Below are 15,751 nucleotides of genomic sequence, written 5' to 3' on the forward strand. Positions count from 1 at the left end.
TAAAATTTAAAAAAGAAAATTAGTATCTCACTATGTATAGACTGACTGAAATAGAACCTTAGTTTTATAAAATCTCTGTGTTTCATGTTCATACTCAGTTTTCTGAGGTTTTGGTTGTATAATCGGTAGGGAATTGTGTTTCAGACCTAAAGGTAACATCTCCTCAATGGTTCAAATTCATCAGTTCCTCTAAGGAAGAAATATAGGCAATCTTATACTGTGCTATTTACAGCCTCTTGAAAATCCATTGGAAGGTCAGCTATGCATCATTTTCAATTCAACAGCAATAAAGATTTGAGAATATAATGAACAAAGCAGTGTCCAGAAAAAAAAAGTAACTGATGTCACGTGCTCGAGGAAACCAGCACTGAAGCTGACAGAAGAGTGAAAGCCAGAAATATGAACAAGAACAGAGAGAAAAACAAAAGGTTAGCCAGAAGAGTCATGTCCTGAGGGGACTACTGGAAGATGAGCTGTCAGTAAGGAGTGATCAATACTGTCTGACCCCAGAGAAGAAAAAATGCTGGGAAGGCCACTGATGACGAAAGCTGCCTGCTCGGCCTGGGTGGCTGGCAGGCTGCTATGAGGCTGTTATGCCACGGCTAGTTCACGCACCGGCTCCTGCCACCCGTGGTGGACAGGCTTCGGCAGAGCTTCCACATCAAGACAGACTATCAGCTCAGCTCAGACAGCTATGATTCACAGCTGACCCTCCAGTGGGTTTCAGAGGCTGCAAATCACAAGGGAAGAGACTCCCCATCTTTCTCTTTCTCCTTTGGACTAAGAGAGGCCCACCAACCTATTTCAAAAATTAGCCAACAAAAAGTTGAAAGTTCACACCACCACACTGTCTCGCATTGCTGAAAAATGAGCCCCTAGGTGAGAAAGCATTCAACGTAAAACAGTGGCCACATCAGTGCATTTGGAACATTAATGACAACTATGGTTCTAGGACCAGGAACCATCTGTTCTGTCCTACACAAGGTTAGTAAGAGCTGTAACCGACTTAGCATCAACTAACAACTAAAGGGACCCCCACCCTCCCTGAGGAAAGGAGCGAGCACGATGAGAAGGTTCAGCATGCTCAGCTGCCTGCCTCTGCAGCCTGGTCGGCTGGCCCCTGACAGAACACGAGGCCTCTGAGTGCAGGAGGCCATCTGTTCTCAAATCACACCTGAGTCTTTAATAGCGAGTCGGGCCCAACTCACAGTGACGCTCTATTGGGTTACTCACTCTGTAAATCTTGAGGAGAGGAGACTAGAGATCTTCCTCCTCGGAGTCTTTGGTAGCTTTAAACCTCTGGAGACACAGCCCCTTTGGTAAGCATTGCCCACACTACAGACTGTGTACCTCCAGAGCCCCTGAACACACACACCAGCTCTCGAACTCATTTACTGCCTTCCAGTCAGAGTGACGCAGGGCTGGCCCCGTGGGGGCTTACAGAAGCTGTATGGGAGACTGCCAAGCTTTCTCTCATGGAGCAGCCAGCAGATCTGAACTGTCACAGAGACACCACCTTTGGGTTATCAGCGCAACTCTAACACATTAGGCAGCCAGCTGTTTTGATTGTTAGGTGCCAACGAGTCAATTACGACTCAAATTGACCCTATGAGCAACAGATGTGGAAACTAGGCCACCAGAATTCTCTTAATATACATATGGACACTCACATTCACTAAGATCTTTTGTTCTTTAGAAAAAAATAAGGTACTTGTCACAGGATTAGTTCAACATTATATTTATGGAAACCATTCCATCAAACAGAATGCTGAGAGAAAAATATGGTAAATATTTAATGATAGCCCAAGGCTCTTAGCAACTATAATGAAAATAACTTATTTTCAAGAAGGTTATTCTTTGTTACAGAAAACCGTTATCAAAGTCTAGAATAATACACCTACCAAACAACAACAACAAAAATGAATTCTCCCACTGAGTGCCTCACAGAACCAAGTCTCATTGTCACCTAGCACAAATAAAACATTCCAAGGAAACACACAGTTTGTCCACAGTAATGACCAGCAGCACTCCAGGAGGTGGGTGGCTCCGCAGGTGAGCCTGCTTACATGGCCATGTAAGGCTAGCATTCCTAGAGCTCTTCCCTCTCTCATTCCCAGTGCTCCCGGAAGACATTTCTCTGAACTGCTTTCTCCTAAGAGCTCTGTCTCACAGAAAATGAGCAGGCATGTGCTCAGAGCGCAGGATTCTAAGACCAACAACGTCTCTCCAGTCACCCTCCCATGCATATCCTCAGAACCTCTCCTCACTTCACTCCATCAATCTTTGTGCTTTCTGCATGTTGAGCCCTGGAAGGGCGGCTGAAATGAGCTGCATTTGTGAAGCACATGCTTGCAAGCCCCCTCCACATCACACCTCACACCTTGAGTCAGGAATGATTGGGGCCACCCCTACTCTACAGGGGTAAATATCCCAACTTCACAGCCTGTGGGCTGCCGATCTTCAGTCATGTGCCTAAGTAGCAAGCACAGAGTAGCCAAACTGAGCTCTGAATCCAGACACATGCAGGCTCCCTGCTTCCTCTGAAATGGTTGAGGACATGTCAACAGGTTATTGTGTGAGCATGGACATGTGTCAGCACAGGGCTACACTGAGCCTGAGAGAATGTGCTAAAACCAAAGAAAGGTGGAAGGCAGCAGGATTGTAGGTTGAGGGCAGGAATGGGCTGGACACCTGAGAGGGGCGCACGTGGGGCCAGGACAGCATTCTGTCCTCCTTTTTGTCCCCACCATTTGTGGGTCCAGCCCTGATAGCATGTCCCACCCAGCTGCAGCAGATGTACATGATGTTCACGGCATACAGCAGGGAGCCTCAATCTGGAGGTCTTTCATATCAGAAAGGGTGCTTGCAGGAAGTTGCTTCACTTGACCATACTGCTGCACACGGCACAGGGATTTCTGATGAGCGATGGTGACAGCGTGCCCTTTGCCACAGGCGGCTTTGCAGCCACTTCACGGTGATGCTAGAAGATGAGGCCTCCCGGCAAGGGAGCAGCTAAGCCCTCTCCCCCATCAGGCCACTGTTGCAGAGATGGAGATGGATGCTTTGTCTCTCATAGTGCTATTCTCCGTGGGGTCCCATTTCTCTACTCACACAAGCTTTGGGCTGCTTTTCTAAAAGAAAATCAAAGGAACAAACAGCCTCCTAGATTCAGAGAAGAGGGAGAGACCTTCAGTGCCAGCCTGCCCAGTGCTGAGCCAGGCCACACTCAGCACAGGCCAGTGGCAAGCACTCTTGACAGTGGGCACCACTGGCAGGAGGCACCTCCAGCAGTGGGCAGTTCAGAGTTGGCAGCTGAGATCCCACATGCGTCCTCAGGAAGCCGCAGCTGGGCGGAGCCTAGGCAGACAGGGCAAGGCAAGGACTGCAGCTTAAAAGGCACTTGCATAAGGTTTCTGTGAGGATCATCAGGTATGGAAAAGGCAGAAGAAAGTCAGTCTGTATCATATCCCAAAATGGGTCCCAGCCACTTCTCAACCTCAGCCACGGACATGCTCTTCCTCATTGCGTAATCCTCAACCTGCAGGAGAAGAGAAGCAGCTCATTAGATCCAAGCAAGAAGGATGTGGTTTCTGTTTCTCTGACTGGTTTCCATTCAGTTGTTCATACACCTTCTGCTTTAAATCATGAACTAAAACTGGTTAATGAACTACTGATGGTCTCTCATCAGATCCCCACTGTACACTGCTTTCCCTTCACCCAACCTACTTATAATCTTAGCTCTCCTTTTTGTGCTTAAGACTTTTGAACACAAGTTTCTATAGGATTTGCCAATAAACATTAAGTGAGTTTCAGGTCCTGTCTAAATAGCCATGTACAAAGTGGACGCCAAGGCTTTTCCATCATCAAGTCGTCTGATTCTCTGAGCAAAGCAGCAGCATGCAGTGAACAGCAGATGCTTACAAGTAGACTGGGGTGCATGTGACGCTTAAGTGCCACAGGGGAGCATTATGGCAAGCACAAAGGATCAAAATCAAATTAAGATTTAAACAGATGAAGTTCTGTAACTGCTCTGCTTCTCGTTTTATTATTATACACAGTTAAAACAAAATAGGTTCTAGAGTTTGCCTGAAAACAAGGCAGGGACCTAACTCACCTGATCCTTGGAAATTTTTCCCACAGCAAAGTATCTGGACTTGGGGTTGGAGAAGTAGAGGCCCGAGACAGCAGAGGCAGGCACCATGGCCAGCGATTCTGTTAGCCTGATGCCTAGGAAGAGAGATGGGGACAGTACTGTCTTCCCACGGAGCCCAGCCATCGCAGCGGCTCCTAAACACTTGTGGATCGAGAGCATGAAATGAGCTACAGCTATACAGGCCAACACACGGGAAAGCTGAGCTCAGCTCCCTGGAAGGGGAGGACCAAGTTCAGGGCTTGCAGCTCCCTAAGCCCAGGGGCAGGGCCTGGAAAAGGCATTTGTTCCCTTATCCCCTATCATTCACAATCAAGGACAGAGGCCTCAGCTGGGTTATATGGCTCCATTTGCTCCTCCCACGAGCTCTGATGCTGTAAACAAGAGTGCTACCAGCCAATGATATCAGGAATGACCGCAAAAATAATCAGAAAGAAAAGAGACATTAGGATTTTAGCATACAAAGGGACCACTAAGACTATCTATTCCAAGCCATTCATTTTACGGACAAAGTCTCTAAGCAAACCTGAGGTAGAAATGGCACTGGAACACCGTTCTCACGCTCAATCCTACTCCAGCTGGCTTCTCAGTTCCTCACTAAGCCTATGCTCTTTCATCTGCTCTAGACTGGACTGCATGCTCTGACTGGACACTTGAACACTGTATCCTGCGGGGTTTCTGTGAGCTGGAAGTGATGACAGTGGCTCTTGGATTATTCCAAGAGTGGTGGTCTTGTAATGAAAACTCATTTGCTTTCAATTTTGCGAAACCAAAATTGAAGAGACCAAGGCACTCTAAAGAGGAAAGCTGTTGACATCATAGTAACCATTACTTTATCAGACTTCTGAAAGAGATTTAGCCTGCCCTCATTCATGTTACAGGTTTACTGTGATTTAGGCTTCAGATTGTAAAAGGTTCTTTGCTACCAGTAAATCTCAAAAGGATGTGGAACTCATGAACGGAGATCCTATTAGACAACATTCTTGTTAGTTAAGTGATAAATACTTTATTCTTATCATTCACACTTCTTCAGGCATCTTTCAAGGTTCAGAAAAAGAATTGTGGGGTGCTATGGTTTTTTTGCATTTCTAACCAAGCAAACAGTACAAATCTGGTCATTATTTGAGAATGGAGGAAAACAAGTTTTTCTGTTCCTTTTTCTATCTGCGGAAATTGACTAAGGTGTGGTGGTAAAGAACTATGTCTTTTCACCCTGATGACCCTCACTTCAAGACAGAACAAGTGAAGAGGACCTCATTAATGCTGAGTTTTGGTTGTTTTACTTTTTTAAAAAAAAATTGAAGTGAAAAATTCTACTTTTAATTAAGTTTTTTAAAAATATATATAATGACACTATTCTCCAAATACTCGAGACCAAACTGTGGCAATTACCTCTCAATATGGCTTTTCTGGTGTAAGTGACTGAATATGGAGGAGCAGGTCTGGGCGAGTGGAGGAGCAGGTCTGGGCGAGTGCAACGTGTTGGCCTACCCATGAGGGGACTGACCGATCTCAACAACCGACATGACAATTTTTATAGATTGTTACCAATAAATTTAAGAATTCAAGTTGCAGAAAATTCTTCCCCCAGCCAGGGAAGAGAGACCTCCCCTAATCCAATGAAATGTAGGACAGACACACTTTTTTGGGACAGCAGCAGCAATGATGGCTGAACTGGAGAACTGACGTGAGATAGGACTTTGGTGGGGGAAGTTTACTGTAGCAGGGCTGAGAACTTTGTTGGACAAGTGGGGAGGCAGCCTATATTGGCAGGACCGAGAACCTGGGAACACTCAGAGCCACAAGGCTGGAGGCTCAGGTGCCTGCATGCACATTCTGGGAGCTGTCTTAATTGTACTGTTGTTAATCTGAATTAGATCCTTTTTACTCTCCACCACCACCACCACTACCACCACCAAAACACCCATAATGCGCCAAGGTGCCAACAGCAGGCTGCTCAGGCTGTAGTGGCACTGAGGCCTCCAAAGGTACAGGCCAATGTCTGACATTCAGTACTATGAGTCAACCTGCAGACAAATGCATCACTGTGAGGGAGGTGGTAATGGCCAGACGTGACCACAAAGGACCTGCTGATATAACTTTTATTCAAATCTATTTAGTCTCCTGCCAAATTACAGTCATGAAAACTGCGGGACAGTCACTGAGTTGGTGCTCACTGAACTACAGTGAGAGAAGAATCAGCTGTTCAGTTTGTGGACTGTGAACTATTTGCACACTGTGTGGACAGGAAGCCCTTCCCCCCCGGGGTGGGTACCTGTGCAGCCCTCTATGTCAGCCATTCTCCACATGGTGAGCTTCTCTGTGTGGTCGGGCTGGCTGGGGTAGCCAGGGGCTGGCCGGATACCCTCATAGCGCAGCCTCCGCAGGCCCGTCATGTCTAGCTGCTCGCTGCCACAGTAGGCCCACAGCTCCTTGCGGACCCTCTCATGGAGTTCCTCTGCAAAGGCCTGGGGACCCAAGGTGTCAATGATGTGAGGCAGAGGGGAAGCCCACAGCACCCAACATTTCCAGCCTCAACACTCAACTCAGCACCCTCCCCTCCTCCACCTCAATTTTCATGAGGACCTCAGCATCCATCCTCCTCCACCTCAACTCTCATCTGGACCACAGCACTCATCCTCCTCTATCGCAGCCCTTATCTGGAACACAGCATCAATCCTCCTCCACCCTCCACCTCAATCTTCATCTGGACTTCAGCATCCATCCTCCTCCACCTCAACCCTCATCTGGACCACAGCATTCATCTTCATCTGGACCACAGCATCCATCCTCCACAACCCTCCACCTCAACCCTCTTCTGGACTACAGCATCCATCCCCTCCACCTCAACTTTCATCCAGACCACAGCACTCATCCTCCTCTAACCCAACCCTCATCTACACCACAGCACCCATCCTCCTCCACCTCAACCTTCATCTCAATGACAGCACCCATCCTCCTCCACCTCAACCTTCATCAAGACTTCAGCATCCATCCTCTTCCACCTCAATCCTCATCTGAACCACAGCTGGGAAAGTCTGACAAGGGAGGAGCCCACAGCATTCTCAGTTCTGCTGCACCTTTCTTAACTGCTTGTTCCTCAGAGCTGGCCTCACCTGAACTCTGAAGTATCACATTTACTGATCTGAAGGTCTGAGGCCTCTTAGTGTAAGAATTTCCCTATCACTCTACAGCCTATGCAGACCATGAAGAGAAGGAACCTTTACAAGTGAGCATCCCCAGGGGAGCTCTGGTGGCCTAGTGGCAAGAAGCTGCACTGCAATCCCAGAGGAACACGGTTCGAATCCACCAGATGCTCTGCCAGAGAAGGAGGCGCAATATCCTCCTGTACCAGTCAGATCTGATTTGCCGGTACACGCACACAAAATAATAAAATTTTAAAAAAAAACAAGTGAGCATCCCCACTGTTACCCTCAGGAAGGGGGAGGTCACGCCCATGGCGCAGGGTGCCCTTCTCATGCACAATGGAACAGGTATGCCATGGGCTCATGCCATAGAACAGCGATTTTATGCAGCAATGTGAGAATGAGGGTCATGGGACATAAATCTGGTTTTGGTTTTTCAGGTTCTCTGGGAAAATGCCCATCATAACTAAATAGAAGTATCAGAAATAAGGCAGAGAGGCCAGGATCCTACAGTGATAGGGACCACGGCACTGCTGAGGGGTTTTCTTCACCCAGAACCTGTGTAATACCCTAGGTCTGTGCTGTTACAGCAGCAGCACCTGACTGAAATCCCACTGCCAAGGGGCACAGTGCTAAGGGCTGGGGAGCTGGTGTCCCCTGTGGATGCCCATATCACCCCCGGACACCACAGCGCTGGGCCGAGATGTGCAGGCTGCTCTACCTCTGCCAGCCGGTCCCCCAACGCCTTGACCATGATGCTGCTGTAGTCGTCACACTCGGCCTCGTAGGCCTTGCTCAGCTCCTCAACTCCGAAGCAGGCGACAGCAAATAGGCCCAGGTAGTCCTGGACGCCAGAGCCCAGGGGCGCGATGAAGTCTGAGAGGCAGAGGTGTGGGTCTGCACTCACTGAATCCTTCTCAGCCTGAAAGACAAGCAGCGGGCAGAGAATGGAGTCAGCTGGGTGGGCACTAACACATACAGGCACCTCCAGCTCTAAGCAAAGGCAGGATTCCCACCCTGGGCATGGGCCCTTCTCTTCACTGTGACACCGAGGACTGCGCACAGTGCCCGATCCACTCCAAGGAGTAAACATAAAAAATAAAAACTCAAAACACAAACCCACTGCCCACAGTCAGAACTGACTCATAGCTGACCCTCCAGATTTTCTGAGGCTGTAAATCGCTTCACAGGACATCATCCACCTTTCTCCTATGAAGCCCCTGGTGAATTTGAACCTCAAAGAGGTTCTGCCTTTAGGTTAGCTCTGAGAAAATGAAATGACATTTTAAAGATATAACATAAAAAGTCACAGCCAGGAAGTTGTTACTAGGCTCATTTGCACATGAGTCAAAAACCTCCTGGACGACTACAGGCACTGATGAACCCTCAGAGTTAGACCCACAGTGACCCGGTGAACAACAGATCTGAACCCTGGCCTATCCTGTGCCATCATCACCATCTCTGACACACCTGATCCCATTGCTGCAGTCACTGTCAATCCACTTGGTTGAAGGTCTTCCTCTCTTTTGCTGTCCTTCCACCTTTCCACGCATGATGTCCCTCTCCAAGGAACAGCTTCTCCTAACAACATACCCAAAATACGTGAGATGAAGCTTCACCATTATTGCCTCCAAGAAGCACTGTGGCTGCACTATTTCCAAGACCTATCTGTTTGTTCTTTTGACAATCCACGGGATGTTCCTTACTCTGCTCCAACACCACAGTTCAAAGACATCAATTCTTCTTCTGTCATTCTTATTGACAGTCCAGCTCTCAGACACATAGCAAGAGACTGAAAAGACCACGGACTGAAACAGGAGCACCCTAGTCCTCAAACTGACATCATTGCTCCTCAATAATCTAGAGGTGCCCCTGATTACACACTTTCCCAGTATAACATATCTCCTGACTTCCTAACTGCTGGTACCAAGTGTATTGACTGTGGATCCAAGTAAGATGAAATTGTTGACAGTTTGAATCTTTTCTCCATCCATCATGATAATCAGCTATAGTTCGGTTCCAGTTCAACAGCACGTGACACTACGACAGAAGAAACGCCCATGGTCTTAAGCCATCCTCACCATCGCTGCTGTTTAGACCCACTGTTAACAGCCACTGTATCAATTCCTCTTGTTGGCATCTTCCTCTGTTTCTCTGAATCTCCACTTTACCAAACACCATAGCAACATGCAAAAGCCTCTGTTCAACAATCCACAGGGACAAGTCAACAAACTCTTGGGTTGGTGGGGATGTCAAGGGCTGAAGTGACCTCATCCCCCACGCAATGTGTGTGTCAGTGGGGCCAGCCGTGACTTCTCTGGTTTGGCAGCTGTTATCACGCAGCAATGTGACCACCCCCGTGAGCCAGTAACACTATCACAGCCCTGACTCACTCAAAGAGTTTCCCGGACATGGAACCTACAGTAACTTATAAAAGGAGAGAGACGTGGTACACGGAGCCCTCCAAGGACCCAGCAGATGCCACCAGAAGACAAGAGAGCCTCCTCCCTAAACTGTGGGCCAACCGTCAAAGAAGCTGTGCTCTGAAGCAAGCACCCAAATTTGGATTTCTAGTCCCAGCTCGGAATGACAAAGCAAAATATTACAATGAAATGTGCAAGGAGCTAGAGACGGAAAATCAAATGGCTGAACTCGCTCAGCATTTCTTAAGATCAAGGAACTGAAGAACAAATTCAAACCTGGAGTTGCTATAATCAAGGATGCTTTGGGCAGAATATTAAATGATCCAGGACGTATTAAAAGAAGATGGAAGGAATATACTGAGTATAGAAAGGAATTGGCAGATACAGAAGAATTTAATGAAATAACATATGAGCAAGAGCCTATGGTGATGAAGGAAGAAGTTCAAGCTGCTTTGAAGGAAATAGCAAATAATAAGGCCCCAGGAATAGATGGTATACCAATTGAACTATTTCAGCTAACAGATGTTGCCCTGGATGTGCTCACCAAGTTGTGCCAAGAAATCTGGAGAACAACCACTTGGCCAATTGACTGGAAGAGATCTATATTTGTTCCCATTCCAAACAAGGGTGACCCAACTGAATGTGGAAACTACAGAACAGTATCATTGATTTCACATGCAAGCAAGATTCTACTGAAGATTATCCAAAAACGACTAGAACAGCACATCAGCAGAGAATTGCCAGAAGTCCAGGCTGGGTTTAGAAGGGGTCGTGGTACTAGGGATATTGTTGCTGATGTTAGATGGATCTTGGCTGAAAGCAGGGAATACAGAAAAATGTCTATCTGTGTTTCATTGATTATGCAAAGGCATTTGACTGTGTGGATCATAACAAACTGTGGCTGACTTTGAGAAGAATGGGAATCCCAGAACATTTAATTGTGCTAATGCAAAACCTATACTTGGACCAAGAGGCAGTAGTCAGAACAGAGCAGGGTAACACTGCATGGTTCAAAATTGGGAAGGGTGTACGCCAGGGATGCGTCCTGTATCCATACGTTTTCAACATGCATGCAGAGCAGATTATCCGGGAGGCTGGGCTCTATGAGGAGAATTGTGGCATCAGGATTGGTGGAAGATCTATTAACAATCTGCGTTATGCAGATAACAAAACCCTGCTTGCTGAAACTGAGGAGGACCTCATGCACTTGCTGCAGAGGGTCAAGGACTGCAGCCTTCAGTATGGACTGAGGCTCAATGTCAAGAAGACAAAGATTCTCACCACTGGACCAATTGGCAGCATCAGGATGGATGGCAAAGAGATTAAGATTGTTCACAGCTTCAGTTTGCTCGGCTCCACGGTCAACACTCTTGGCACCAGCAGTCAGGAAATCAAAAAGCGTATCATGATGGGAAAGTCTGATGTTAGAGACCTCTCTAAAGTACTCAAGAGCAACGGTGTCTCTCTGGAGACTAAGGTCCACCTGATACAGGCCACGTTCTTTGCAATCGCTTGTTATGCATCAGAGAGTTGGACAATGACTAGGGAGGACAGAAGGAGAATGGATGCCTTTGAGCTGTGGTGCTGGAGAAGAGTACTGAATGTACCATGCACTGCCAAGAAAACAAACAGATTCATCCTGGAGAGGATTAAACCAAGCAACTCCTTGGAGGCAAGGATTCTGGGGCTTCGTCTGACATACTTTGGATATGTTGCCAGGAGGGACGGGTCCTTGGAGAGGGACACCATGTTTGGGAGGGTGGAGGGACGGCGCAGGAGGGGAAGACCCTCTATGCGATGGATTGATTAGGTGACTGGGGTAATCGGGATGGCTGTGTCAGAGGTAGTGCGGTTGGCACAGGATAGAGCAGGCTTTAGGGCTGTTGTGCACAGGGTCGCTATGAGTCACAAACGACTCGACGGCACATAACAACAACAACAACAAATAGTGAGAGAACAAACTTGTTTGTTAAAGTGATTCTTCCTGTGGTATTTCTGCTACTTTGTTGCTGTAGTGTGGCGTCAAGTAGGAACTGACCCACAGCTGACCCTCCAGCAGGTTTTCAGAGACAGTAAATCACAGGAGAGGATCCTTCTGTGCGGAGCAGCTGGTGGATTCGAACCACATGCATCTTAGATTGCACCACAGCTTCTTACCACTAGGCCCTAGAGCTTTTTATTTCTGTTGTAGCCACAGCAGATAAATGAGACAAATACAGGCCTGCTAATCATTGGGGACGGGGTGTGGGGGGAGTACAAGATGTGGTCACAGGAACCAAATTCCATCCTAGCTGTATTTGCCCAACGGGCTCCCTCTATAGGGCCAGGCACATTCCTCATCCATCTCCATCACACCTGGAAGCTGATACTTCTTTGCTGTAGAGCTAATATATACAGAGCCAACTGACAACCAAGGTTTCACACAACCACACAAACAAGCACATGCTAAGAAGGCAGACAGCTGCTCACTGTACTTACTGAGGCCTGCTATGCACCAGGTGCTGCTGTAAGTGAAATAACCGAATCCCTGTGACCACCTTGTGACCCTGTCCGCTCCAACACATAAGCACCTAGTGGCTACAGAGAGCTCGACGGCAAGTTCCGGGTCAGCGGCCCAGAGGTGACCCCACAGCCGACATTCCTTACAATCTCTCGGTCAGAGCGGCTGAAGCTGGAGCTAGATAGCCTGGCCAACAATGAGGAGAAGTGGTTAAGGCTGCAGGTAGGAGGATCATGGTGCAGGATCAGGGACAAAGGGGCATGGTGGGACCATGTCCAGCTGGGCTCTGCCCATCCACAGTCCTTTGCTAACAAAAGCTGGAGAAGGAACACAGAAGCGCCCACACTATGAAGAGACGGATTGCAGATCTAGAGCTCTTTGGAAAGGCAGAGATCAGAGCCCTTGCAGAGACCCTGAGGACTCCTCTGTCACATGCCCTTCAGAGCACACTGTGAGCTGGCCCTAGACATGTGGGCTGTACATAAAGAAATCAAAGGAAGACACAGGCCTTGAATGTTCAAAGACTAGGCAAGAGCTTTCTACCTCACTTATCCCGGCAGAAGAAAGTCATGGGTCCCTGGTCAGGAGGGCAGGACTCAGTACCAGGACTACCTGGTGGGCTGTCTGAGCTGTGAGAACCAGCAGCGACAAAGTGGGCCTCATTAGCTCTATGGTGATCGTTCGCAGGTCTAAGACTCTGGGCCGGTCCTGTTTTGGTTAAATATCGAGATCAGAGGAGGACTGAGGACTCGGCCCTAAAGGGGGAACCCATATAGCAGCACCCAAGAGATTCAGGCGGCCAGAGGCACCAAGAATAGTGCTGCTGTGACTTTAACAATCACTGAGAGGGATAGTAAAACTGCCTAAACTGTTTCTTATAGCCCTGAACACAAGGACTTGGAGGAGTTCAGATTCCAGTTCATAGGGAAGGGAGCTGTGTGTGTGTGTTCCCTCCATCAACCACCTCTTCTCTGCACAACCACACTGCCTGACCGAGGACTGTGAGAAGGATGTGAAGCAGAGTATCAGGGCCCTCAGCCATAGAGAGCTGTGCTGCTGCCCCAAAGCAAGACCCCTCTCACAGTTCAAATCTCCAACAACTTGGGAGACTGATGGGCAATCTGCCCTGTGTGATATACAGTCTGAAAACCCGCTGGAGGGTCAGCTAGGAGTCCATTCAGACTTGACAGCATTTAACAAAAACAATTACTGTTATTTCCGTTTTGATGAAGCAACATGTGCAAGTGCCGTGGACTGTACCTGCTGCCGGAGCCCATAGAAGGTGGCCATGGGCTCTGCGGCTGGGGACCCCACGTCTTTGGCGTACACGTGGATGTCATCCTGGACGCTCTGTGCGGGCCAGAACCCCACCACACCTCTGGCCTGGAGCTTCCGCTGACTGATGAGGGCTTCCAGCATACTCTGGGCATCATTGTAGACTTTCTTAGCCTCTTCCCCTGTTAGGAAAACATCCTAGAATTACTCAATGATGCCAGTATCAGACAGCAAAGCAGGTATTTCAGGATCACTACCCGCGGTGGCGTTCTCTCTCTACCCCAGATACCCCCACACTCCCTGGGTACCCATCACGAGTGAGCACTCAGGAGCCAGACCAGATCACCTTAGCCCCTATGCCTGGGCACACGGCACTTACACCCTCCATTTAGGCACGGCAGCCTGCAGTCACAGGTTAGTTCCTGTGTTGGCCCTCATGCACACTCAGCCCCAACAACCACGCTGTAACCTTGAGCACAGCCAACAGGCCAGGGAGTGACCGGGACCCCAAACCCTCTGCAGCAGGCTCAGCAGCACTGCCACATGGCCTCAGAGCCAAGGACGCCAGGGAGGTTCCACTGCACCAAGGACAGGGGGAGGTCTTCTGCTCCTGTACCAGGGCATGGCCATCCGCTGTCAACACAGCATCAGCAAGCTGACCAGAAGCCCTGCCTGGGCTGGTCACCGCACACCAGAACCCCTTCTAGTGCTGCACTCGAGAGAGGCTGGACTTTGCCTTCAGCATCCTGCAGGTGCACCGAGAGCCTCCAGAAATCATGAAAGCTCTGGCTAGTAGTCCCACTACCACTTGCCCTCACAGGCTGCTGCTTAGCCTCTGAACGGGCCAACTCCCAATCCCTAGGCCCCAGGAGGTGGTGGGGACTGGGCTGGACCTTCTGTAACTCTCGGGACTATCACAAGTGTAGTTGCATCCTCTTATACCATTCAACAATTAGCATTTGCACACTCACCTCTAGCTTCCCTCCACAATCACCCAGACTCCACCAAGGCTCAAGCAACAACACAATCCTGTGGTCCCTGAAGGGCCCGTTCCAGGGCTATCTCACCCGTCTCCTCTTCCTAGAAGATGGTCTTCCTCCACCTCACCATGTCCTGAGTCCCAGGCTCAGTAACTGCCATTTCACCTTCACCACCTCCCCCACGAAGCCCTCTCAGACTGTCCTGTCTGACATCTGTCTCCCCTTGCTGCTTTACCAGAAGCTGTGTCAGTTCAACAGCCTCGACACTGCTTGCCAGCTCACCAGCGGCTGGAAAAAAAAGACCAGGTGTTTTTTTTAGTTCAAGTAGCCAGCATGTTGACTGATGTCAATCAACATCAATGAAACGAAAGAATAAACACAATGCCAGGCTGAGTCCTTCAAGTCTATCAGCCAGGAACGAGCAGGTAAGCAGGCAGCTGACCCTACGTGACTAGTACCTGGCACTATTACCTGTTCTCGTGTCAAAGTCCCAATGGCACTGCTGAGCACTTCTTCCTGAAGATGGTGGGAAGGACAGACAGTGGTGGGATGGAAGGGAGGATGGTAGGAAAGAAGGGAGACTGTAAGAAGGAAGGGTGGACAGATGGAGTGAAGGAAGGCAGACAGTGGGAAGAAGAATGTACTTAGGGAACGAACCTACTGTCTTGTCGTTAAATATCTTGGGGAAGCTGCGGTTGGGGTATTTTCCCCGGAGCTGCCAGACATCGAAGAAAGGTTTCCAGTCGATGTAGCCCACCAGCTTCTGCAGGTCATAGTCTTCGAATACCCTTGTCCCTATAAACGAGGGCTTCACTGCAGGAAGGAAACGCAGGCTGTAAGCAGTCCCCAGGGCCTGGTGGGGGACAATGTCTATCCAACATTGCCCATCATGTGCCCTGCCCATAATCTGCACTGCCTTCACCGTACTCTGCCCTCCAAACACTGGCCACCATATGCATTTCCTCCACCACACCCTGTCCGCCATGCACTGCCGCCACCATAGTCTGCCCACTACATGCACTGCTCCAATCACGCCCTGCCTGTCATTAGCACTGTCCTTACCATACCCTGCCCACTACGCACACTGCCCACCACCACTACTAGTACAGATCCCACCATGCCGTTCACCAGGCACACTGCCCACCAGAGGCCCCCCCCAGCTCCCAAGCTGCTATGTGATGCCCACACCCCACTGCATTCCTGTTACTTGGAGGAACTGTTTCACAAAAAGCCAAGCTTTCAATCCTCCCCAAGAAAGAGGAGCTGAGTATCACATC

The 15,751-nt window shown here is 48.9% G+C and overlaps 1 protein-coding gene across 1 annotated transcript in view; it reads right to left on the reverse strand.

Moving 5' to 3' along the window:
• Window positions 1–3,410: 3,410 nt before the first annotated feature.
• MTR (5-methyltetrahydrofolate-homocysteine methyltransferase) overlaps window positions 3,411–15,751 on the reverse strand; it is a 93,747-nt gene continuing 81,406 nt past the window's right edge. The window contains exons 27-32 of the mRNA XM_006895369.1: window positions 15,132–15,287; window positions 13,480–13,676; window positions 8,018–8,218; window positions 6,426–6,618; window positions 4,115–4,227; window positions 3,411–3,538 (exon numbers count right to left, since the gene is read on the reverse strand). Coding sequence (XP_006895431.1) covers window positions 3,452–3,538; window positions 4,115–4,227; window positions 6,426–6,618; window positions 8,018–8,218; window positions 13,480–13,676; window positions 15,132–15,287 — 947 coding nt within the window. The 3' untranslated portion in view covers window positions 3,411–3,451. The remainder of the gene's footprint in view (window positions 3,539–4,114; window positions 4,228–6,425; window positions 6,619–8,017; window positions 8,219–13,479; window positions 13,677–15,131; window positions 15,288–15,751) is intronic.

Source organism: Elephantulus edwardii, unplaced genomic scaffold, assembly GCF_000299155.1.
Source record: "Elephantulus edwardii isolate Elephantulus edwardi_28Jun2011 unplaced genomic scaffold, EleEdw1.0 scaffold00166, whole genome shotgun sequence".
NCBI classification, from domain to species: domain Eukaryota; kingdom Metazoa; phylum Chordata; class Mammalia; order Macroscelidea; family Macroscelididae; genus Elephantulus; species Elephantulus edwardii.